Source organism: Puntigrus tetrazona, chromosome 5, assembly GCF_018831695.1.
Source record: "Puntigrus tetrazona isolate hp1 chromosome 5, ASM1883169v1, whole genome shotgun sequence".
NCBI lineage: Eukaryota > Metazoa > Chordata > Actinopteri > Cypriniformes > Cyprinidae > Puntigrus > Puntigrus tetrazona.
Genome location: NC_056703.1, coordinates 32,315,687 through 32,342,744, shown reverse-complemented (window position 1 = coordinate 32,342,744; position 27,058 = coordinate 32,315,687). Strand labels below are relative to the sequence as shown.

The 27,058-nt window shown below is 37.3% G+C and overlaps 1 protein-coding gene across 1 annotated transcript; it reads left to right on the top strand.

The window, feature by feature from the left end:
- On the top strand, positions 1–27,058 carry LOC122345937 (RNA-binding protein Musashi homolog 1). Its single transcript, XM_043240476.1, has 14 exons — positions 1–150; positions 694–734; positions 1,417–1,498; positions 1,596–1,680; positions 10,333–10,374; positions 11,346–11,438; positions 18,987–19,035; positions 20,305–20,387; positions 20,943–21,060; positions 21,877–21,957; positions 23,325–23,381; positions 23,816–23,875; positions 24,001–24,155; positions 24,836–27,058. The coding sequence occupies exons 1-14, from the start codon at positions 86–88 to the stop codon at positions 24,875–24,877; spliced, it is 1,053 nt and encodes a 350-aa protein (XP_043096411.1). The 5' UTR covers positions 1–85; the 3' UTR covers positions 24,878–27,058.

Sequence of the window (27,058 nt, the reverse complement as noted above, 5' to 3'; positions counted from 1 at the left end):
CCCAACCCCTCGGGCCACCCGCTCTTGAGTTGGAGACTCCTGGCTCCCGTTCGGCTCACAGTCCGGGCAACAGAGGGACACGGGAATGGACACAGAAGGGAGTCAGAGCAGCCTGTCGTCCTCCACGCAGGACTCCCCACACGACCCCTGGTAAAGCTTCCTCTCCGCGCGCTCCGCTCGACTTTTCCTCGCGAACGGGAGATCTATGTATACATCTATTCATTTTAACCTGAGAGTTTTGGGACCAGGAGGAAAGAGACCACCGGAGACAAAAGACACAAGCGCGGGTTCCTTCGCGAAAGAGCGAAAATGGAAACAATGTAACAGCCAGGAGCCTCACTGTTACATTGTTTCCATGTTCCCCCTTTCCAGGACGCGCGCTGTTACATTGTTTCCATCTGTTACATTTGGAAGTGTTACATTTTCCCAACGCATTATGATATTATATCCCTTTTCGCTTTTTCAAAAGGGGATGATCGAACTTGTTACTTTTTTAACCGAGAGGAAGAACCAATTCTGCGTTTTCACTGGAAATAACGGCACCCATCCATCCATCATGGCCGAATTGCACTTTTCCACTTGATTTATAACGATTTTGGGTTGTTGATTGCTGTATTTACACATGCACCGGTAATCAATAGCGTTTCGGGAGACTTTCAGATGTCTGATCCGACTCTCTTTTTCACCTTTCAGCAAAATGTTCATCGGCGGGTTGAGCTGGCAGACGACACAAGGTGAGACACGCGTGATCTTCTGTCCTGCGTGCTACTTCCACAAAAAAAAGTCTCATGCATGCGTTGCCGCGAGCTCGTAGGAGCATTTCTTCTTTCTATGTTTGTTTGGTCAGAAACAGAAAGCAAATAGTTCGTGCACCGTGAAATCAAAGCATGCACGAGCTTATTGCGTTGTAGCTATATCGTTTACAACGGTGAATATTTATAGATCAGTGGCATGTTTTATCTTAAAACTTCTCTTGCAATACTTCATCGAGAGCTCGACGTTATATATATATATATATATATATATATATATATATATATATATATATATATATATATATATATATATATATAGTGAGCTGGTGGTGATTTGAGGTGAAAGCAAGGGCGCTAGTGAGGAAGCACTGATGTGGTTGAATAAATGCAACATGCAGTGTGGAAAATCTCTGATTGCATGCACACTATGCATGCCTGTGTTGTTATTCAAATACTCAGCTTAGCTTAGAACATTATAATAAGAATGCTTACCAGAGCTTTATAATGAACACTATTGTCGAGATGCAAAGTGGTCACAGATGGGCAGTCTCAATGCTGATCTAGCAGCAGCGAGCTTTTTGTTTGAGGTACATCAAACATGATGTGCGTCACTAAACTGCTGCACTTATGAAATCAATGCTTTGTGCTTTTCTCTCTCCAGAGGGGCTGAAGGAATACTTTTGTAAATTCGGCGAGGTGAAGGAGTGTATGGTGATGCGGGATCCGGTTACGAAGCGGTCGAGGTGAGGGGGGAGGCGCGCGCGCGCACGTTGACTGCTGACTTGTTTGTTTGTGTGTTTGTAACTTAATTTTTACGCGTGATGTTATGCTTTTGCACAGGGGGTTCGGATTTGTCACCTACGTAGACCAGACCGGTGTGGATAAAGTTTTGGCCCAAAACAGACACGAGCTGGATTCAAAAACAGTGAGTTATTTATTATTTTTTTAAATTAATCTGTATAGCAGTGATTTGTTTGTTTAACACGCATGCGCATATAACCGCACACAAGTAGTTCTGCGCGTCACACGAGGGTCACACCTGCATCGGATGGCTTAGTCTTTGTTTTTGAAGCAGCTGCTTCGTATCCTTTAGTTTGTTCATTAAGCGCTTCAATCGGATGAATGCTTCTTGGTGGTTTTCGTTTCCTGAGATCATTTTAACTCCACATGCACGAGGCGCGAGGTCCGTTCCAGCAGGTCTGTCTGGCGCAGAGCGCGCCACATGAAAGCGTTCTTTCGCGCTTTTCATCGTCATGGCAACCAGGGGAGCGAAACGGGGCAGAAACAAACTTTTCAAAATCTTCTAGGATTCGATCAGCACTCCAAAAGCCTTGCGCAAATGCGTGTGTATACCTTAAAATCCGCAGAGGGTAATATTTTTATTATTATTGTTACTGAAATAAAATGCTGTTATTATAAAAATGTACAATAATGGCATTCTTTGAAGCACCTTTGAGTTTGGATATCAGTCAAAGTACCTCAGTATAAATGAAAGACTTAGAATCTGTTTTCATGCGCACTAAGTAGGTTTAGATACGAATCGCAATCTAATTTAGTTTGCATGACTTTTCTCAACTGGCTCTGCCTCAGAAGCCTGATTTAACGTCTTAAATCAAACTCTGAAACGTGTTAAACAAGCATAGATCGAGCAATATACAAAATTATGAACACGGATACGAAAATGGACAATTTAGCAAACGCATAAACAACAGCTGAATTTATTTACCTGCCTCGCACGATAAACAAACGCTCTGCTAAATGTCATTTTAGCTTTAGCCATAGTGATGCTGAATTTGTAGTGCTGTAAAGATCCATCAGATGCACAGGCGTCAAAAACAAAACAGCACAAATAAGTTTTCCTCCTCCATTTTAACAGTTCATCATGCCGTTACGACTACGCATAAATGTAGTTATATTAGTTGAACGACCTGATTGGAACAGTCATGCAACTCACCATTCGAGAACCACCGATGTAAATGTCACGGTATAGTTTGAATATATGCTAATACATGTTTCAGGACACTTTGGGATTAATACGACACAATTACCAAACGGTGGGGATTTTAATGGGAATGAAAATGACCTGTAATTCTATGAAACCCGATGCGCGTCGAGCTCCTGGACTTTTTGTCCGGATTTGACCGCATTGCACAGAGCAGTGTGCTTGCTAGCAGCCGTATTTGAATAAGCGCCCAGGTTGTGTTTGAATATGAGAGTCCCGGGACGTCACTGATGGTCCTTTGTCAGATCTGCGTGGGTGTGTCAGCAGACAAAACCAGAGCTTTCCTACACAGATGCCACAGACTCCTTAAAAGATGCGTGTGTGTATGTGTGTATTTGTTTGTTGTAAAATTTGGGCTGTGTTGTGGCCTGTTCCCAGTCCTTTCGCATTAAAGAATGAGGCTAGCCGAATCATGTTTAGACGCATGTTTTCGCAAGAGTATTTACTACTATTGATGGTGACTTAAACACTACTGTTGCGTGGAGAGACTCAGCCTGGCAACGCTCTCTGGTCTCTTGGGTTCGGTCGCCATGCGGGACCATCATCGCCATAACAACTTTGCCAGCTATATTCGAGAGTGTCACACACTCTTAAACATGGCGTGACCCTCCATAAGACAACACTTGATGGTGTAGATGTGTAGATTAATGCATGTGTGGGTCAGGGTTGTTCAGATGTCAGCATTACACGTGAAAAAGTAACGCACTTTGCATGTAAGCAAAGTGTCTACTTTTAGGTTTTCGCAGAATAAAATGTTAAAATCTGGTTGAAATAATGTTACATTGTCATTCGGTGACTTCAAGACTTTTACGTATTAAAATGAATATAAGAATAAGGAAGCATGTTCAGTTTTAAATGAGTAAAACTGGGTGAAACTAACATCTTTTAATCTGTCATAAATAGATTTTTGTTGTAAATATGCCTGACTTTTTACGTTGAATTACATTTTAGTGGGTAAGTGTCGTAAATCAGGGAAAAGTGTGTGATATTTTATTTTGCTCAGAAAAACAAAACTTAAAACAGAAAACCTATGTACAGTCTCTTTATTTTCTGTTTTGAAAAATTGATGCCATCATTGTTGCATCATTCATGTGGAAGAAGGACAGACAGGATTTCTTTAACAGCCAAGAGAAATTATATACCAGAATATCATGTGGCTCCAAGTCAATGTTTGCATGCACTTGCTTTATTTTCATAATGTGATGTATCAATTATTGAATTATGGCCAGGATATATCCTTTAGGAAGCTTATTTAAAAAGTGGTTAAAAATGATCATTACAAAAAATTATATATATATAAAAAGTAACTAGCAATAACAATAACTAGCAATTTAATGAAAATGTACACTTATTTATAGGTTTGGGGTCAATGTGATATTGTTTTATGAATGTGAATTCACATTTTTTGCATGAAATTATCAAAAGTGACAGTGAAATGGTCCAAAGATTTATGTTTTTAAATAAATGCTGCTGTTTTGAAGTATAAAATGAAGCAGCACAACTCTTTTCGACATTGATAATAATAAGACACATCGGTGGACCAGAATGATTTCTGGAGGATCAAGACTGGAGTAAGGGTGCTGAAAATTCAGCTTTGATCGCAGGAATAAATTACATCTTTAAATATATTCGCATAGAAAATATGACGGGAGTTGACATCGGAATAATATTTCACAATATTACTGCGTTAATAAAAACATGTTGATTCTGCTAGCTCTGATGGAAATCTCCATTACAGGTAGCCTATACAGCAAAGCTCTGTTTTCTGTGCTGCGATGCAAAGGCTAATCAGTGTGTTAATTGTGTATTGATGGGTTTGAATGGCCTTTTCGTATGGTATTTGAGGCTCTGTTGTGCTAATGTTTTGGTGGGGTCGCGGAGGGGGTTGCCGTGGGTTATTAGGTCACTCCAGTGGGGTCTGAAAGGCTGCGTGAGGAGGGATTCGCAATAACAGGAAGCAATTTTGATAGATAAGACTATTGTGCAAACAGCCCCTCGTCCACTTCAGCTGAGTTTTGAGATTCCAGCAGAACTGCAGAGGAACAGCCTGTAACGCAGATGGGAGTATGTGCTTTTTTTATTTGATATTTGATGTGGTACTGTAAAGTTTTGCATGTAACAGTAAAGCGTTTCCATGCCGTGCTTCTTTATTCCACATTTTCAGTCCTTTCTGGGTGTTTTCCTATTTCTTGCATTCGCCATCCGATGCGAGGAGCTGAAAAGAAGATATTGTGAAAGGGTCCGTGTTGAAAACAGAAAGAATGTGCCATGCTGAGAGTGTTTTTTTCATGCTATCGGCCCTCAGAAGAGCCAGTGAAAGAGGATAGGTTGGTAGAGGGGTGTCTGAGCTCTGGAAACGAGAGGTCATATTGTCAAATCTCATAAAAAATAAGGCCAAATTACAAACAGACATGGCAGAATGTCAGATATAACGAGGGCGTTTTGTTTGTGTGCTTTAAAACAATGTGTGCGCGTGCAATATATTGAAAAGAGCTTTTTTTTCCAAGCTGTAATGTGAAGTTACAAGAATAACAGAAATGCAATGTTATTGAAATGGAACGGTTTCTTTGAACTTTTAGATAAACTCTAAAAAAAGGTTTTTGTTGAGTATCAAAGTTGATACATCAACCTACGTTTATTCTAAGGCCCGGTCTGAGCAAAAATATGCAATTTGGTGCAGTTTCTAATATCCATATGGCCAGAAAATGCCAGGAAATTCAGCTTTATATGTAAACCAATGGGATCTATCTCCCAGTAATGTCTTAATATGGTAATATTTAAAAGCTTTGGTCAAAGCTCTGTAGTTTGTAAGGATATAATGCAACGCAATACAAAGATGACTGAGAGACCAACAAATAACTGTTCCTCTGATGATCATACCTGATTCTCACATTTCAACATGATTTTTCTAAAAAGCATCTGTGAATGGTCAAGTTAGCCAAAGTCGCTTTAGTCCAGTAAGTGTTAACTTGATAAAAATCATCGGGGAATTTCACAGCAGAAGGCATTTGAACTAATAAAAATATATTAAATATATTAACTTATGTAATATGGATGTTATAGTATATATAAGTTAAGTGCTTGCTTGTGTCAGACTTACAAGGGTTTTATTGGTGGTTGCCAATGTGTCGTTAAAAGGTTGCTAAGGCACCCTAAGTGGTTATTAACACGTTGCAGTGTGGTTTCCATGTTGTTTTGGATAGCTGCTATAGGTGGTTGTCTATAGTATAAACACTGTAGGACAGCTATGTTTAACATTTAGGGTATATTTAGTAATGCTTTAGCAAAGGCTGCTAGTAATAGCATGCTTTTCCTCCGTTCGTTTGCAATATACGTAAACCAGATCAATGCCGCGTAAAAAGACAAAACGCAAATATCAAACCAGAGCAAAAGTGAATCGTGTAGCTGATGTCAAATAAAGTTAGTTTGGCTCAAGATTTGAACAAGTGCTTCAATTAAACACATCCGTGTAGCAGAAGCGATTATAAACTGCTGCTTAATAAACACACCGGTTTTGCTTATTCAAATTTGCAATGAGCACGTAAGCAATTTGTCTGTTCATTCATTCCTGAAATTGCTTTTTCAGTTTTATTGCACATTCAGCTCTGATATGCTCGTTTAGCCATGTAGTTACAAGTTGAATCGATCATACAGCGATCAGATCTGCTAGACTCTGGTTATTTATTCTTGACGGAGGCGTTTGGTAGAAACGAGCCGCCGCTTTTATAGAAATACTTAGAAAGACGTCTCTTTACAGCTTGTGGCTTCACGTGTTTATGCATTTAACTCTGCTTTTAGCACGCGGCGCTTGCGCATAATATGCTTTTTTTCTTGACAGTTTTTAAAAGTCTTTGCAATTCGACACCAGAGACAGTCCCGCACGCCGTGCATCGTGAAGAGCTGGCGCAAGGACGCTTGAAATGGTTTGGACGAGAGTCCCGTCTTAGGCCTTGAGTGCGTCATTGATGTGTACGACGGTTTAGCGGTAGATTCTGGAGATTAGCTCTCAAATGCTGACGGCACGGCGAGGTGCGGGCTGCGGGACGGCGGGAGAAAGAGAGAGAGAGAATTCCCTGTCCGTAATTAGTATGGATCGCCAAAGCAACTAATCGGATTGAGGGAAACAAACTGGATTGCATTTCCGATGTAGCTACATGGCTGAAGCCAAAGCCTCTCCTGAGATTTTGCATCGTGTCAGCACACACACACACACACACACACACACACTCACCTTTGTTCCTTCTTGGTCACGGTGTGGGGTTGTTGAGCCTCATTAACGAGCATCGTTAGCTAATTGCTTTGCCATTGTTCACTCATGCACAGTGACCTTGATGGCCCAGTCTCATATACAGCAGCAGTTCTGCCTTCACCAGCACAATCGGTTTCAACGTAAAGGTGCAGTTATATATATTTCTCGCTTGTTTGGGAACAATATGCATCGTTTTTGTTGCTGTACATAAAAAAAAAAAATATATATATGTATATAAAATTATAAGTACTATCAGTAACACAAAGGTAAAAAACTTCCCCAGAAATGTGGAATCGAAGCGATAAATATACAGTATAAAATATTGAAAACTTTTTTTATTATGTTAGCGATATGTATAGAGAGAGAGGGATAATACAAAGCATTTCCAAAAAATATATATAAAATGTAATATATTTAATGCATAAATTGATTATGTTGTTATCAATATTTATTAAATAAATTGTTAGATATTTTATGTTATGTTCTTTAATGGTATTTAGTGTATTAGTGTGTTTTTCAAGTCCGGTAAATGGCTTCGTAAAAGTAAAAGGACATAAATCGTGCAGGTCAAATAAAGTTTTAATATTTGAAAATATTTCAGTGAGCAATAATCACTAATTATTTGAGTGGTAATAGTGATGTTTAGCTTAATGTAAATGAAATTTACAGCCTGCATGAGCTCTTGTGTGTGTGAAGTGATGTGGGAGCTGATGTAGAATATGTGAATATGAAGTATACTTTGTTTAGTTTATTGATGACTGCGTGAAGTAAAAGGCAGTGTGTGTGTGTGTGTGTGTGTGTGTCTCAGTAGGGGGTGGACCTCTCTCCGTCCCATCTGTTTGGGGTTCATCTTTGTCCTCATAATTAATGAAAGTGGAGGGGGCTTCCTGATACACAAACACACACACAGTCACACACACACACACACACACACACAAATTAACACCCTCAGCTTTTCACTAGCAGGTTTTGTTTTAGCTGAATTGCTCCCTCTCTCTCTCTTTTCTTCTCCTTTGTTGTTTTCATTCACTTTTTTTTGTCTTTGCCGTTTGGTGCTGATTAATTTGCCCTCACCCCTTCCTGCCTCTCTCTCTCTCTCTCTCTCTCTATCTGTTTTCTCCGTATCTCCTCCCTCTCGGCTCCGAGCAGAGATTGGATGCTGGGATAGGCTTTGCCTGCCCTCAGGCCTGAAAAGAGGATTGTCTCGCTGAATGTTTGGAAACAGATCTGTTCCAGTAACCTGTAAAAAGAGTAGCCTTTGACAATACACACACACACACACACACACACACACACACACACACACTTGTGTTTCTATCAGTTTGTTCTTTTTCGGGTCTGATAGCAAAAACTGTAGCAGTGTCATATCTGACCTCATTTTGGATTCGGCAAAGTTTTGGTTATTCTCGGATGTTGTGATGTTCTGAAGGAAGCAGAATGTTCAAATATCGAAAACAGCAGTATATTCAAACAGATTTATTAAACCTCTAACCATAGGAATTAAATCTTATACAATTAAATTGTCAGTTATTAATATCCATATGGCCAAACTATCAGATGCTGCACTAAAATTACACACAGAACACCTTATTTACTGCATAGCAACCCCTTAGTAACGGATGTTATGCTATAATGTGCTACATACACAAGCAATGCTGAAAATTGAGTATAAAGACATTATCAGTATAACAAATGACTTCTGCTTCAAATAAATGCTACAAAGACAATGTCTTATGCTTTTTCATATTTAACAACATTACAGTATTTATTTGACTTTTTAGCAGTATCGTAATAAGTAATCTTAACCATGTCGTCGATCAAAAACAGGATTTCACATTAACAAATCACTTAGAAGAACTATAAAGTCTCCTGAAGATAACCAAATGCTGTACAGAATTCTGTGAAATGAGGTTAAATGATACTGACATCGCGAGGCCGACATTTCATATCATGTTTTTGTGTTTTGTTGTTTGGTATTTTTGGTGCACAGGTTGGGACGAGGTTTGGGATCAAAAGGTGACTATGAGTGTAGAGCTGAAATCCTAGTACTAAACCATAGACACCGGCAAGATTACCATCATAGAGTCTTGCTGGAGCGCACTAATAGTTCGCTACTGTACGCTAGCGCGTATGAATCTAGCTGGTGTAGAAGGTCATTTAGATCAATGGCATGGGGTGACTAGAGATGGTCGTAGTCTGGTCTAGTGGGTTGAATCAAAATCTGCTGATTTCTGTTGATTGTTTCATAACGCTTGTATGAGGAAATTCGATGTAGAATTTCTGGATTACGATGGAGTACGGTTCACTAATTAATATTAAAAGTTCTGTAACTTTTCTCGTTCTTTTTCTGTAACTTAAGTGAAATCTTTAGGAATCTATTATGGGTTTTTCAGTTATGGTTAAACTCGCTCTTGATTCAAACACAACGGAGTCTTAAATTCATAAAGTTGTGGCGTTAAAAGTTGCATGCAGTTTAAAAGGCCTCAGTGTTTTTGCTTGTTTCTACACCCTTAAGAAACATTTAGCTGAGAGGCAAACTGAATGAATGAAGTTCGTATACATTTTTTCATGAAACGAATGTAAAAGTAACGGAGACTTTTTGAAGCGTTGCTAATTTTGTGCTCTATAGATATTTACATCAAGAGAACCTTGACACTGTGCTCCCTGTAATGCACTCTTTACTTTGTCTTGCATTTACCTTCAGAAAACCTGCAGAAACCCTAAAAACGAATAAAACTATTATTTTAATGCATTCGTTTGAAAAAGCTGTGCGTTTTCTCTCAGATTTTCTTGTATTTCTCACATGACCTGCAGTGGTCAGATGATTCCACGCTGGCCTGAAACGCGGTTGGGAATTTTATATAATTCCTCTTGAAATATTTCTGAGGATTTGTCTGTTGTGATAGCTTTCATTTTCTGCCAGGTCCTGCCGGCGAGGCTCTCTCGCGAATATTGTTTAAGTACAGCTTTTTTTTGTCGAACTACCAGCGGCATTAAAAGATGGTTCATGGCATTAATCAATAAAGAAAATAAGCTGGATACAGACCAACGTAAGTTTTTTTTCTTCTACGGTCCTGAAGAAGAGCTTAACGATTACACGATAGAAGTGTTAACGTCAGTAAATCTTCGTAAAACACTGTCTGGCCTGTTTTGCGAAATAGCTGTGAGTGGATTTTGAGAATATTTATGAAATGCTATCTTTGTCTCTCCGATTCCGTAAATACGTGACGTTTCTGCTCAGTCATGCCTCTTATTCCCTCTCAGGATTCAAAGAAGCTTTATTCACATGCTAAACAAATCTCTCTCTCTCTCTCTCTCTCTCTCAGATTGACCCTAAGGTGGCCTTTCCGCGTAGAGCTCAGCCGAAGGTGAGTGCTAAGTCTCTGTTCAGGTTAACATCACGCACGTCACTTCCCATTAAGGACACGCAGCTTCTGTTCTGAAACCTAGCGAGCGTTTTGAAGCATCATAGGTGTTTTCACGATGTGACAGCTCTGACGAACTCGAGACTTTTTTAACTGTAGTGGTTTTTTTTCGAACGATGAGTGAAACGACTTTGCATAGACGCTAAACATCTGCTCACAAACGTGACCTCTAAAATCTTCTTTTTTGACTATTATTGCATACAGTGCTGTTCAAAAGTCGCTAGGTTTTTATGCATTTATTTGCAAAAACGGTTGTTTGATTGCAATTTAAAGCAAATGCATTCCTCAAAGCTGAATTTTGAGCATCATCAGCGCAGTCGTAAGTGTCACGTGATCCTTCAGAAATCAGTCTAGTAAACTGAATATACTGCTGCTCAAGAAACGTTTCTTACTTTTATTATGAAGTCGGTTAACATGCTTTGCGGATGGAATCTTCGAAAGAACAGAATTTTGATCGATTTTATCTCTCCTCGCTAAATAAAGGTTCAGTGAAAGTCAGATGAAGTCGGAGCACACGGAGGATAGCTAATTAAAATGATTTTCTGTCTACAGGAAAGACCAAAAATAAAATACGTTTTAATGCATGCATTGTTAGCTTGAAATCAAGTTTCCCCTGTGAGTCACAGGAGAAGTGTTCATTTAAATGAATTGTTAAACTGGAACGTCCCAAATCCGAGTCCTTTCGTTTGCTTTTCTGGGGTTTCCATTTTTAGTTAATATGCTCCTTCAGAAGGCAGCTGAAGGTTTTGGAACAGATTCGTACGTAACTCATATATAACGTGCAAAGTCTTTTTTCAACAAAATATTTGACTTTTGCATGCTTTACCTGTATTCGAAAGCTTTTTTTTTCTTACCGAAAGTCACGGAGCTGCATTCATTGTGTCATTATTTAGTCTTTTTTCTGCTGTTTTCAGCTGGTTACGAGAACAAAGAAGATCTTTGTCGGAGGACTGTCTGTCAACACCACCATCGAAGATGTGAAACAGTATTTCGATCAGTTTGGAAAGGTGAGCTCAAGGGCCGTATTCTACACCAGTGTGTCGTTTCTTTCATCATTTCTTTTAGTTTTCGTTACCGCAGGTTTGATGTAGAAACGATTGTCACTCAGAAATTTCACAAAGTGAAGTGTTTTCTCGTGAAGCATGCTTCGGCGAACTTTCTTTTTAATGCAGCCTCTCTCTGATCTCTCTGATTTAAACAGCTACTGTAATTTTTAAACGTGCATGTGACGGTCATAACTTTGGTAAAAAAGCCAGGTCCGGGGTAGTTCCTGAATGCCTAAACAATAGGATTTATTTTATTAAGCTGAGTTGTTACATCAGTGGCACGCTGGTTTCTATAAACCTTAAATGCATCTTTTAAAAGGAGCCGAAAAGCGTCCCCCAATAATGCCGTCTTAAAGTCGGTGTGTTATTTGACATTTGCAATTACGAAAAGGTCGTGTAAAGTTGTCTGTGTGTTTTGATGCGCACGTGATATCTCTTTTGTTCTCCGTCAGTCCCCACTTGTTTCATTTGTTACCGTAATATTCGGCGCCGGCGGTAAAGAATTGCTGTCCCGGTTGGAGACGGGGTCCTTGTGTAGCTGCTTTTTCTTTCGCGCGAGAGCGGCTCGCTGAGTCGAATAGTAGACAACGGGGACTAAAGAAAGAGAAGAGCGCATGAGACGAGCGAGGGAGGCCGTGTCACCTCCTGTGGGTCGAGGGCGAGAGAAGGGGACGGCCTTGAAAAAGAGGAGAAAGAGTAAGACGCGCAGTACAAAGGGAAGTGGGCGTCCCATGAATTTGTTCTAAACTAAACAGAATTAATAGAACAACAAGTAAAAAGGTCCATAAATGGACACAAAATAACTGGTTGGGATCGTTTCCTGTAAAATGATTACGGATGAAAAAAATACAGTAAAAATAGTTCTGTTGTAATCAGCTTTTTTCTATTTGAATATATTGTAAATCGCAAATTATTATCGTGATGTAAAGCTGTAAGCTGAATTTTCATTGGAGTAATGCATCATTACTCCAGTCTTCAGAAATCACTCTAATACGCTGAATTGCCGCTCAAGAAACAATTCTTATTATTGTCAGCGTTGAAGTCATGCTGCTTCATATTTTTGTGCTGTTATGAATTATTTCGGGATTCTGACGAATAGAATGTTAACAAAATAATTAATTTGAAATGTTTTTAATCGTCTTTACTGTCACTTTTAATAAAAGTTTTAATTTATTTCTTTCTTTAAAAAAAAGAATAAATAAATAAAAAAAACTTTACAGACCCTAAACTTTCAAACAGTAAAAAAAGTTAATTTCTGTTTATTTTTATTATTTTTATTATATATATAGTTTATTAAATTTAGTCTAATAATATATAATAATAATATACAATATAAAAAAAATATATATATATATATATATATATATATATATATATATATATATATATATATATATATAAAATATTAATTAATATAAATAATAATTATATATTATATATATATATATTATAAAATATTATATAATCTATTTTATATGTGACAATTTTTTGTTATTTTAAATTGTACTGTTTTATAAAATGCATTTTTGATCAAATAAATTAGAAAAATACTTGGTGTGCATAAGAGACTTTTAATGTTTTAGAAACGTTCGAAAATCACACCGATCCCTGAGTTTTGAATGTTTTTTTCACGTTGTAGTGATCATATTGACTTTAAAACACAAATGTCCATTTGTGATTCGATGAAGACGCTATGTGATGCTTAGATGAAAGATGCTTGGAAGACACTTCAAGTAGCCCCTCACTCTCCACAGAATCACTCTTATATGAAGTGTGAAGGTAGGACGGAGGGCATGGTGTGAAGGTGCTGCTGGTGAAGGGGGAGGGTCTCCGAATCTTAACTAATCTGATGCAACAGCTGCTGCCCCCCTCCACCCTCTCAAGCTTGTTTCCACGGTGACCTGCTGGGCCTATTGTCTCTGCACACATCTCAATGTGACACCGGGTGCATGCGGGCTCTGTTTTTTCAAATATGTAAATGCACGTGTGGATTCGGCGGTGCACAAACTCACAAACACATCCACAAACACGTATTGGTGTCCTGCACCTGTTGGCCAGATCCGTGGGCTCTTGAAGACAACAGAGAAAGTTTAAAGATAACATCAAATCCTTTTTGTTTGAAAAAAAAAATAAAAAAATCAACGTAGTGTCTCTTATGCTCACCAAGGCTATATATAGTAAAATATAAAGCATATAGTAAAAAAGTAATATTTAAAATGAATGTAAAATAAATTATATACAAATTTCTCTCTGTATGTTTATAAAAAATAGCAACATTAAAAATAAAAATTACATACATTTTACATTTTATAGCATTTATTTGATATTTATTTTCAATGTCTTTTACTTAGATTGACTTATTTTACACACACACAGATGCATGTATATATTTCACAAAAATATATGTTTATATCTGTTTATATATAAAATAAATGATCGAAATATACATTTTCAAAATATATACTGTGTGTGTATTTATATGGTCATAATGTAAAGAAAAACTGTTTTCATTGTCATTTGACCCTTCAGGAATGAACAATTATTACTGTTATTATCAATAGTAATATTACAAAAACGTTTAATGTTAAATAGATATTTTACAATATAATTTTTTCAAACTATTTTGATCAAATAAATGCAGTTTTTCAGTGTCACATAATCCTTAAGAAATCTTTTTAATATGTAGATTTTGTGCTCTATTTTGATCAATTATTATTGATGCTCAGTAATTAATAATGGTATTAATAATAATATTCTTATTGTTATCATCAATGTTGTAAACCGATTTTGCCCCTTAATTTTATTAAAGTTAATAGAAGTTCAAAAAACAGCATTTTCAAAAAGAAATCTAAAAAATATTATTAAAAAATACTTTTTTTGCATTATAACCTGTCACATTTGATCCATTTAATGCATTTAAACTGCTAATAAATTAAATTGGCATTAAGTCATTTGTATTATTTGAAACCAATTATCCCCAATTGCTAATATTGCTAATGTTTCTTGAGCAGCATATTAAAATGATTTCTGAAGGATCACTTGAGACTGAAGTGGGAGTAACCATGCTGAAAAATGTGTTGCAAATGGCATTTCGCATCAGAGGAACGTTTGTGAAAGCAAACCCGATTCCTTTCAGACAAAGTAAAACTTTTTTCTCTTCATTTAATCTCTGGAAGTGCGTTTTCCTCGCACTCCTCTCACTCAGCGCTTGGATCGATATCAAAAGCGCGCTGCACATGCGCTGGCGTGTCCGCTCGCGGTGTTCGGTGGGAGAAGCCCTCGTTGCTGTGAACACAATCTGTTCGTCCGAGGCCATCCGGGAAAAAAAACCCGCTGCCTTCCTTTGTCCCGATCTGTTAGGCACAATCCAAAATGGTTGGAATATGATCGGCCTCACAAAAGCGAAGTACAGTGAGAGTCCAAGCGCTCCGACCCACAACAATGGATATAATGAAACATTGAGAGGGAGAGGGCCGGTGGAACGGACAGACTGGAAAAGTTAGTCTCCAGTCAGCCATGAGAGGTGTCGATTAGAGAGCTTCACTGGAGCTTTTGTCCGCTGGCCTGTTTGAAAGGAGAAAGAGATGAGGAAAGCATAAAAATCAACTTTTATCTGGAGATCTTACCTTCTTCTGGTTTAATAAAACAGAAACGGGACACTTGCCGTTGCATCCCTGACTGCTTTTTGGAGAGAGAGTGTGGTTTGTTTTCTCAGAGATGATTGTCCACGACTGTGCACACAAACACGTCTTCAGAAACCTTCAATTAGTCTCAAATCCGTTTCTTGATTTGATATGTACAGTGATATTAGGTTGTGTCATAGCTGTCATCCTTCAAACATCGACTTCCTAAACTTTTATTTTTTAATGTTCACTTCTGTCCTCCCTCCCTTTCATCCTTCATATTTATTTAGTTCAAAAGAACAGCACTTCTTTAAAATATTTTCTTCTTGTAACATTAAAAATGTCACTTGTGATCGTTTTAATGCATTCACGGTGTATAAACACATTAATTTCTTAATAAATAAATAGATAGGTAAACAAACGTTCAAATGGAACAAATACAAAATGAAACAATATTAAAAAACATGTTCTGTATGTTTTGTTTCATTATAATTATCAGTATTAGCATTTTGTTAATATTTATTTTCTTTTTAGTTTATTATATGTACTATATTTATTATATAATGTCGTTCTCTTTATTTTTTATTTTAAAGCATTATTTATTTTTCCGTTTTAAATGTATTATATACATTTATTAAATATTATTTAATTATTTATATTTTTAATTTAATATATTCAAATTTTTGACAGCTCTCAAACCTTTTTTGAGAGGAGGATGTATTTTAGACAATATTTTCCTACAATAGTGTGTTTATTTATTTGCTTGTTTGTTTTATAAATTATGATTTTGCAATCAATTCAAATAGTTTTATTTGTTAAATATCAGCACCCGAGTAAAACTTGTGTGCGGTGGGCGGTTGCTATGCAGTTGCTAGGGTTTTCTAGTCGGTTGCCAGGTTGTTTCTAGGGTGCTCTGGGATCTTTCTTGCTAGCCCAGACGTAAAGAATCTCTATGTTGTGTTCTCTAGAGGCTCAGATCCCTTTTTTTTGTGGTCTGTAAGGTAAATCCTATTGCTTATTACCTCTCCTCGAGAATCTGAGCTTTCATTCATGTTCATAGTAAAAAACGGCAAACATTTATTTATGTCCTAAAGTTTGACATTCCAGTATGGAGGTGAAATTAAAATAAAAAGATCCAACAATTCAGTTATCACTATCCGTTCATCCCTAATTCTGTGGTTAATCTGTAACAAGAGTGAGTTTTTAATCTCTTTCTCTAGTTTTTTTTGTAACAAAACAAGCATCACACTGGTCATTTTTCATATCAGACATCATGCTAATGCTCACAGCAGCTGTCTGCCCGCTGTCTTCTCCCGACTTTGCAGTGTCATTGGATTTGGACGATGGGGAGGGTGTGTGTGTGTGTGTGTGTGTGTGTGATTGACTCAATGGAGGTTTGAATAGGAGGGGGGCAGAAGAGGGTTAGAGTTAAATGTCAGAGTCTAAGAGTGTGTGTTTGACAGCGGCTCATCCGGGCTAAGAGTGTTTGACCTTTCCCATGGTCATTTAACCAGGTGGCACTGAAAAGCGCTACCCGTCCATGTGACCCCGGAGCGCTTCGACTGGTGCCGTCCTGCCCGCAGCTCTCTCACAGGCGGCGTACTCCTGAAGAGAAGGCCATCGGAGAAGAGACGGTTAACAGTTGCTTCTCGACGCTCGTGTTACAGGTTGTGTTGAGTTTCATCAAACGGTTGAAAGCGGGCAGAACCGTGAACAGATTCACACGCTCATTATCAGCCTGCTGCCGCTCTGTGCTCAACAAAAACAGTTAAAGTGAGTGTGGTGTTAGGCCAAGATGTCAATAGTGAATAAAAAAAAATTACATAATATATATGTGTGTGTGTATATATATATATATATATATATATATATATATATATATATATATATATACACACACATATTACTATACTGTACTAATATATAGTTTATCTTTAATATATAATACATGAATTGAAATCTTATTTAATAATAACATAACATTTCAATACTACTAATATTATTAATTTTATTATGTAGTTATCAAGAAAATTAAAAACAATTGTATATTATTATTATTATATATTATAGGTTTATAAAAAAAAAAATATATATATATATATATATATATATATATATATATATATATAATCAAGTAAATAAAAAGTACATTATTATTATATATATATATAGGTTTATAATATATATATATATATATATATATATATAACATTATGATCAAAGATAATTGTAGCAGCAGTATATCATTTAATGTGTTGTCATAGATGAGCCATTTTGTAATGGACCCATCCAAACAGATCATAAATATTATGAACTGTGTTTGATTGATCCTGTGAACAGCATATGATCTTTTATAAAAATGTTTGAAGATGAAATACAAATAAATGCATAACTTTAGCAAATTTCTCCACTGTTGTAATATTTTCAGCCTGATCTTTGCTTTATCACTGAAAACATGGCCCGTCTCTGTCAAAGTTTATTTGTCCAGCACTATTGGTTGCAGGCATTATCCAGCTCCTCGTCTCTCTCTCTCTCTCTCTCTCTCTCTGTTCTATTCATGAAAGGAGAAGCGAGGGAGGGGGTCAGTTCTTCTAATTGAAATTCTTTGCAGAGTCTCCATGGGAATAGTAAACTTTGGAGAGGGTTTGAAGAGAAAGGGGGAACAGGACAGAGAGAGTTATTGAAAAGATTTCCCCCCACAAACTCTGAGGCGGGAGGACCAGAATGAGAGATATTCGTGTAAACTTTGACCAATGGACATGAACGTCCGTTAATGAGACAGAGGGATATGTTTCTCTGCTGTTTTCACCACCAACATCTTCCAGGGTTATAACGTTCATGGAAAACCTAAAATGTCTGGTTAATTATATATATATACATATATATTAGTTTATACTTCTCTCTCGATTTAAAGAGAGTTTGAATTGGTTATTGTGTGTGAAAAAAGATGGAAAAATAATGGAAGGTCAATTGTTTTACTTTTACTTTTATTGCTTTTACAATTATCCTTTTCTCCATAATATTTCATGAGCTTGAATTGTTCCTCGTGTGTACATTTCTACATATTTTAAAACATAGAAAGTACCTTTGTATATAATTACGCGCAACAGGATCTCAGGTGATGTTGCGATCTGTTAAAAAATGTTCGAAATTTGTAATTTGACCTAAAGTATTCTCAAAATTTCAAAATATTTTTAAGTTTCTTAATAAGTTAATATTTCTTAAGTGTGTAAAAAACATTGTATTAATTTAATATAATCATGTACAACAGGATATCAAAGACCTGGAAAAGCCATGGACATTTTTAAGTCAATAATGATTTTTAGTTATATTCATTCTGCTCTATAATCATTCTACTTTTTCTATAATCATTATTTATTATTATTTATTATAGTATATTATTTATTATAATCACAGAATATCACTTGTATAAAATGAATTTGACTTCTTTCACCTTTAAACATAAATCATGCGTTTAAATTAAGCACGATTGCGCTTTTTGAAGTTCAAGGAAGAACTTTTATTTTGTAATTTGCCATTTGAGGTCCGGTGTAACATCTGTATCTCGAAGCTCAACCAGTTGTGATCTTATGAAACAAAGAGAGTTGTCTGCTGAAGCTGAAAGCTTGTGTTCAAAGCCATGTCTCTCTCCTCTTTTATTTCAGTCCCCTTTCTCTCGCTTCCATCCGTATTCTCTTTCTTCTCTTTCTCTCCGTCCATCTCTCTCTCTCTCTCTCTCTCTCTCTCTCTCTATGTACCCCTCCCCGCTCGTCCCCTCCATCTGCTGCCCCTCTCTGTTTCTCCAGAGCTTCACAATAGAGCCTCATGCTGGGTAATGGCTTAGAGTGTCTCATCCCTCTCTTTTGTGTGTGTGTTTTGTCTGCAGGTTGATGACGCGATGCTAATGTTTGACAAAACCACCAACAGGCACCGAGGTAAGGAGCACACACACGCAAATGCACACACTCGCATTCAAAGCCTCGTTGAGTCATATAATTATACAACAGCAGTCAAGTGTCTACATGCTTCTGCAGTCATTCAGGAGCTGCTGTTAGACCCTCCGAGACTCGTCTCGTCTCGTTTCTTCTCTTCTTGAATTTGTTTTGCTCAAACGTTGCTCATTCATAACTCAGAAGACGTTTCTCCTAAAAACCACTTTTGTAGAATTTGCAAAAAAGTCTGTATATAATATGAAATAAATAAAATACTACATAAAATCAATAAAATATGGACTCTTACTAAAGTCAAATTTAATTGCTGAAAGATTTTTTCTCTCATAACTCATGGTTTAGGATACTTAACAGAGTTATATTTCCTTTATAGTTTAAATAGTGCTGTCAAATGATTAATTACATTCAAAATAACAGCTTTTCTTCACATAATATATGACATAATCTATTAAAACTCATATACTGTGTAAATGCATTTTTATTTAAATTTTTAATATTTCATATTATATATAAATATATTTATTTTATATAAATATATTTAATATATAAACATCATATCTGTATTAAATGTATATAGAATGCTATAATAACGTGATATTATATATATATATATATATAAACTGCAATTTTATCTCAGAAACCTCTGTTAATTAATTATTAATTAATTATTTATAAATAACTAGAATAAATCAAAGAATATTTTACTGCTCAGTATGAAAACCATTAAATTCATTATTAAGGCAAGGGCATTTGTGTCTAGAATAAATGTATAATATAATATTTTCAACTTTGATTTGGAAAAGAACAAGATCAACCAGATTTATTAGGTTGCTCTTTAATATCTAGATGAGATATTAGAGATCTTCTCTTCCCATCTTCTGTCTTGGCGTCATCCTCCTCTACATTTAGAGGAGTTGAAAAAGTTGATGTAGGGTAATATGGGTTTGGTGCTGCTAAGCTGGTTAGTAGTTCAGAGGTTAAACCGTCAGTCTGACTGGCAGCCGGTGGGCGGAGCCTGTAGTGAGTGACAGACGAGTGGGCGGGACGCAGTAGGACAGGTAAATGCAGCAGGTACGCACTGAATATACGAACAGATGGAAACAGAACAAAGACAGCACAGAGAATGTAAAAGGGGAAAAGTTCACAGCAGGTTTGAATCGGACGCAGCCGGACAAGATAAACATAGATTGAATATTTGAAAGCAGCGCTCTGTTTGTGATTCGTTAAGAGTGCGTGTGTGTTCTTGATCTGCAGGTTTCGGCTTTGTGACCTTTGAGAATGAAGACGTGGTGGAAAAGGTCTGCGAGATCCACTTTCACGAGATCAACAACAAGATGGTGAGAAACACAGAGATGTAAAACAATTTCAAATAAAAAATATAGCATACATTTATTATGGAAAGTATACGATTTTATACATACAGTATTTTAATGGCTAAAAAGCGACTTTTTCAAACGTTTCAACAGAAGCTTCTCCCAAAAAATTTGCAATGCAATATAGAATATAGAAATAAAATAACTTGGTGAGATATTAAAAGGAAATTTAGTTTGCGGTTTCTTTACTTGTAGAACATTTCATTGCTCAAATGTTGCTGATTCATGAACATTGACTTCTTAGTCATTTAAAGCGTCAGCTTGGTCTCAGATGTGAAATTCATTTAGAGAAATAAAAAAAGCGAAGGAAAAAGAACCATAAAACAACAACAACAACAAAAACATCTGGTCTCAAAAGCTCCTCAAGAATCAAAAATAAAATAAAAGATGCAATAAATTCAATGGAAAATGGAATCGTATTTAAGTTTCAATGTCGGTTTTGTCTTAGACGCTCCTCCTATTTTTAGTCTTGAAATAAGTAGACTTGATATTAAAGAGATCTTGTTTGTGATTTTGAAGGTGGAGTGCAAAAAGGCACAGCCGAAGGAAGTGATGTCACCGACAGGTACGGCGCGAGGCCGCTCCAGAGTGATGCCCTACGGCATGGACGCCTTCATGCTGGGTATCGGCATGCTGGGTGAGTTAAAAGAAGGAAAGGGCTACTAATCTCAGAGAGCTCATCCAGCGCTGAGAGTCTGGCGCTGCCTGCTGTTCACGACAGGAAACTGCACATGTGTCTGCGCGTTTGTGAGTTTTACGCAAATCAGATATCCGAGTTTTGCAAGGAAAAAAAGTTACATTTTTAAAATTATGTGGAGTAGAATTGCTGTCATTTTGCGGACCGGGAGAGTTTACAAAATAAACTTTGCAAAATGCATCAAATAGCCACAGAACGGTTAAAAATGTGTGTTTTTATTTCATTTATATTCACGGTTAATCATTTATGTGACACTTAGGCGTGTGCAGCAATAATTAAACACCAATGGCATTGAACGGTATTGAAATTTATAAGCGGAAATTAATTTATGAAGGTACATTTTTATATTTAGAGCAATTAATGAAACATAAATCGTATTCTGAATTAGTAAAAGCATTAGATTATGAATTATTGCTCTCGGTTATCACTGTGTATGAAATGTGCTGTATAAATAATTGGTATGACTTTACAAACATTAGTTAGCTACCCTAGTTAACAAACTAAAACATGTATTGAGCACAGTTCGTGTTAATCTGAACATTTACTAATACATTATTAAAATGAAAAGTTGTTGACATTAGTTACTGCTACTGTTTATAGCATAAACCTCTTTATTAACTAACGTTAAGAAGGTTAATGACCGCAGTAAAAACGTTCATTATTAGTTCACGTTAAAGCACTAAGTGATATTAACAGCTGAGGTTTTATTGTAAAGCTTTGCCCTAAACGCTACGCTTTCTCTGTCCATTTTTTCAGGTTACCCAGGGTTCCAGGCGGCCACTTACGCCAGTCGTGGATACACAGGAATCACACCAGGATACACGTACCAGTTCCCAGGCAAGTCCAGCTGTTATAATCTCAGAATGTATTATTTTATTCATTACAAACCCTAAGGAATGAACAGTTTATCCTCTGATTTTTTTGAAGAGGATTTGATTAAATAGCAAAGTAGTTTTTACCGTTGCATGTACACTTCAGAAGTAGTTGACGCTTTTTGCCGTGCAAGACATTTCAGAGCAAATAATGAAAATATATTATGCCATATTTGTCCAAATGAGGCTAATGACAGTAGCGTAACCAAAATCTATATTATATTAACAATAACTAATAACATGCTATATCGTGACATAATACTAAAAGATCTATCTAGCTGCTTTTTTTTTCTATCTGTGCATCTACAATGAAAAAAATGTAAATTTGAAAAAGTTAATTATTAGGTTATCCAAAAATATATGCATTCTGGACCGTAAATGTAGAAATATACATACATACATATTAGTTAGATGATAGATAGAGAGCTAGAGAGATAGATAGACAGACAGACAGACAGACAGATAGATAGATAGATAGATAGATAGATAGATAGATAGATAGATAGATAGATAGATAGACAGATGATAGATAGATAGATAGACAGATGATAGATAGACAGATAGATAGATAGATAGATAGATAGATGTGTATGTAATTACATTTTTTAAAATTTATTTGTTTACTAAAATGGGGTGATGCATAGTTTTAATCCGATCTTGGTGCATGCAAATCAAAAAAAAAATTCATGAGAAATGAATGTTCTGTTCAGAAACATTATTAAAGAAAGCTGTCAAACTAACACTATAGAACCTATGGAAGCGAATCTAAAGTGTGATTGGATGATCTGCAACATTGCACCCGTAAACAACTACACTCGGCTTTAATAACAAGTTCAGCTTGACTTATTAAAGCTAATATCCATGCATTCGGCTGTACCACAGCTCAGTTAAACGCTTTGCGTTGCATGACACCATTAAAGCGCCCAGCGCTGATACTAACCGCTGTGTGTTACGGCTCCATGTCTAACTAACTCCAAACCTTAAGATCAGCGATCTAACGACGTCCTCCCGTTTCTCTCTCTTCCTTGTGCTTTTTGTTCCTCGTGTCCTTCTGCACCTCAATCTGTTCCCTTCCTTTCCTCCTGTAGCAGCTACACCCGGCTGTAAGTGCTTCGCTGTGTGTGTTTCTGTGCGCATAGACGTGTCTCTCCTCTGCCGCTTGAAAGCCTCCTTTCATGGTGTACGTCCGTGTGTTTGCGTAGATAGGACTACATGTGGAAAAACACTCACCGTGTGTGTGCGTGCGTGTGCGCGTGTGTGTTGGTGTTTTAGCTCTGAGCTTGTTTACGTTGAGTTTGTTCACAAACCGCTCTTTTGCCATTTCTGTTCTAGAATTCCATTTAGAACGGACACCCCTCCTGACTTCCTCTCACCCCCCAGAGATCACAGGTTAGTCGCTCGTCTGGGCTTTACAAACAGCTCTCTGTGTGCAAACACACACACACACACACACACACATACACACACGACTGCACACGAAACACACATGCTGCTGATTTTCCCGGCTCGGGTTCTCCTTCATTTCAATTAAAAGTCTGAGACAGAGCTGCAGTGTGTCGTTTCTGCAACGCAGTCATGTGTTTTCAACCAAGTTTTCCTAAACTAGTCGCTGGTCGAAACTTAAATCAACATGCAAGACTGTTTAAAGAGCGCATTGTTGCAGCCAGAGTACAAACCTGAGAAAAATAAGAATGAAAATAAGCTTCAAGCTTTATCTAAGGTGACTTTTCACCATAGCAGTTAACACATATAACAGGATATTAAAGTATGGCTCTCAAATCTGACATGTATTTGACATGTGGCATCCTCTCTCTGCCCCGCAGCCATTCCACTGACGGCCTACGGACCAATGGCAGCGGCGGCGGCTGCAGCGGTGGTCAGAGGTGCGCGAAATCACCTTTACTTTACTTCTTTCATCTCGTACTGCCATATTTTGAGATTTCATCAGCTCTTTCCAATTTTAAAGCACCTTCTGAATCACGATTAAGACGTGTGTCTTTTACCGTAGGTTCCACCCCATCACGTACCGCTGGCTTCCTGGGCACCAGCAGCCCTGGGCCAATGGCAGACCTGTATGCAGCAGCCAATCAGGATTCAGGAGTCAGCAGCTATATCAGTGCGGCAAGTCCCGCCCCCAGCACAGGGTTCGGACATGGACTCGGGGTAGGTTCAGTCAAACATATAGACACATACACACACATTTATAAATGTAACTCTATTTGCAAAAAGGTCATGAACATAAAAAGTCCATGCAACTTGATTTATGTGCACCATTGAATTCTATCGAAAGTGCATTACTATTTATTTTGGTATGCGCTATTATTTACATTTTATTATTTGCATTTGCATCACTGTTTTACTATTTTAAGTAAACATTTTCATTTTAAATTTATAGATTTTTTCAGGTGAAGTTTTATTAATTTTAGTATTTTAACTACTGTGAATATTTATTGTATTAATATTTATTATGTTCTATATATATCAATACACACTCATTCATGTATATATTTCTTACATATGAACGTATATATATATGCATAAGTATGCTATTTTTATATATTAAATATTTTTATTTATAATACAAATTATATTAATATAAATCTAGAAATGCATGTGTATTTATATATACATAATAAATATGCACAGCACACACACATATATTATGTAAAGAAAAACATTGTTTTTAGGTGTTATTAATCACGATTAATTATTAGTTTTTCTTCTAAAACTTTATTTTATTTCAGATCCCTTTAAATAGCAGAAAAACTTCTTAATAGCTTTGGTTTTGTTTAATAAAAACACAAATGAACCACTTTTTTGAACCCTTGTTTTTTTCCTCCAAGGGTCCTTTGATCGCAACGGCCTTCACCAATGGCTACCACTGAGAGGCGTCCAATCAGAGTGCAGCGTGGGAGCAGAAACTCACGCGCTTGTGAACCGTGAGCACGGCTGACGATGCGATGCGCTTTTGGGACGAACCCCGCGGACGGCTGCGGTCCCTCCTGACTCCGCTCTGGAGTTTCCACCTTTTCTTTTTTCTCTATTCTCTACTAACATCACTTTTTCGTTTTCCTCATCCCGTATCTTCTTCCTGACTCATTTATGATATGCTGCCGTCTGTCTTTTGAAAGAAAAGAAAATGAAGAAAAAAAAAAACATTGTCAAAAACTATACTGTTTGATTGTACGTGCGGAAACACGCAAGGAATTTCGTTTCCCCGGATTTTTTTTTTTGGCAAGTTTTTCTGCATTTGTTATGTATTTTTGCTGACTGTGTTTTTATGTTTTTACTGTACTCATGCTGTAACGGATGATGATGTCGAGAAAGACAGAGAGAGAGAGAGAAAGAGAGAGAAGGAGCACGAAACTGGAAAAAATCCCAGATTTGTTTGGTTTCGAACGCAGAACAAATACGTGAGAACGAATCAAATTTACGAAAAACGAAACAACAAAAAAAAACAGGACAAAAATGTATATTTTGGTAGTTTTTACACAGCATTTATAATGTTATTACGAACATTCGTAAACTGAATCGGTTATTTTTTTCGTAAGATTGGTTTTTACACGAGAAACGATGGGCCTCGCTCATGAATCTGCGTTCTTTTCAGATGTGAGAATATTCGACACATTTTTACCCAGAAATCTGTGCCGAGGCTCATTGTTCGGCTTCTTTTTGTAGATACTGTACATATTGCATGGATTTCGGGAGGGTTCGAGGGTTCGCATTGAACGACGGACTGGGGGTTGCGGGAGGGTTGAGGGTCCTTTATGGTTTTTAACACGCAAACGTCTTTCTTCACATTGAATCTTGCATTTCTGAGACGAGTCGCACGAACCCGGTTGGACCGATGTGGGTCTTTGGTTGTGCTTCTCTCGTTTTTTCGACTACTTTATACTACGATCAAACCTTCGATGCTTTTCCGGACTAAATTCTCCGAATCAACAGGTTGCTCTGGTTTTGTACGCTTTACCATTGGGAAAGCGCGCTCTTTGATGTCACTTCGGAGGCGTCAAACCAGCTTGCGTTTTCCATTAAAGCGAACAATTTGGTCCAGTTTTTGGTCCTCGGTTTCAAAGAGCACGGCTCCTGGGCTTCTCTTCGCGCCGGTTTTGGAAATATATATTATATATATACATTTTTTGCGCAGTGTACTTGTAAATCTTTCCCGTTTTCTTCTCTCTTTACGTTTTCCGACGGTACAATGCTGTTTTTTGAAGAAATGAAGGACAAATTTACAAAGCAAAGGAGCCCGAGCGCTGTTTCACCTGTCGTTGTGCGTTCGGGTGCGTGTGTGACTGCTTAGACTGAAGTATGGATGTACACGTAGCTAGTTTACATGCATTCAACTGCCACCTTTGAAACTGTCTCGTCTCTTGCCTGTAATATAGAGGAACGTCTCTGACATCACAGCTCTAATGGAGGCCTTCCGGAGAAAAATTGTCCCGCTCGACTAATAACGCGCACCCAGAGTGATCCGTCGTTGTTTTTTTTTCCTTTTCATTTCAGCAACATTGAATCTGTTCGGTTTCTACTCAACTGCATTCGTTTTCAGTCTTCCATTTGATAAGTGTCGCCTCTTTTTGGAGCGGGTGGTCACGCGACGACCGAAACTCCGGCTGACAGGGACGCCTCACAAAACTACTGCACGGCACACACTGTAACTATTTAACCGACAAAAAAGCAATAAGTTATTTTTAAACTCAAGTAATAACGAGCGCCGTTAACGGTGGTACGAATACGATGGCGGTTACGTGGCATTAAGAATTATTTTTCAGAAAAAAAAGAAGCTATATTTTTCAAGATCCGTTTTAACCCCTTGAAAGTTTCTCAGATTTTTACCGTACATGTTAGCTGTTTGTTTGGAGGATTTGTTGAAGAGGATCGGCGGCGGAACTGGAAAGCATCAGCGGGCGGCGCTCCGTCCCGTTGCTGTGGAGCTGCACGTCAACACTGTGACCTGATGCTCAAATACGCTGGTCCGCTGGCCCTTTACTGTATTTTTTTATTTTTCACCTCTGGAAATTTTCAAGTAAAAAGATCCTAATAAATTATTTTAAAACATTCCA

What these genes read in the sequence shown, in the direction of transcription:
- LOC122345937 (XM_043240476.1), top strand. Translation starts at nt 86, where the DNA reads ATGGACACAGAAGGGAGTCAGAGCAGCCTGTCGTCCTCCACGCAGGAC. An exon ending in GACTCCCCACACGACCCCTG is followed by an intron (nt 151 to 693) that starts GTAAAGCTTCCT and finishes TTCACCTTTCAG; the next exon opens with CAAAATGTTCATCGGCGGGT. An exon ending in ATTTCGATCAGTTTGGAAAG is followed by an intron (nt 11,439 to 18,986) that starts GTGAGCTCAAGG and finishes TTTTGTCTGCAG; the next exon opens with GTTGATGACGCGATGCTAAT.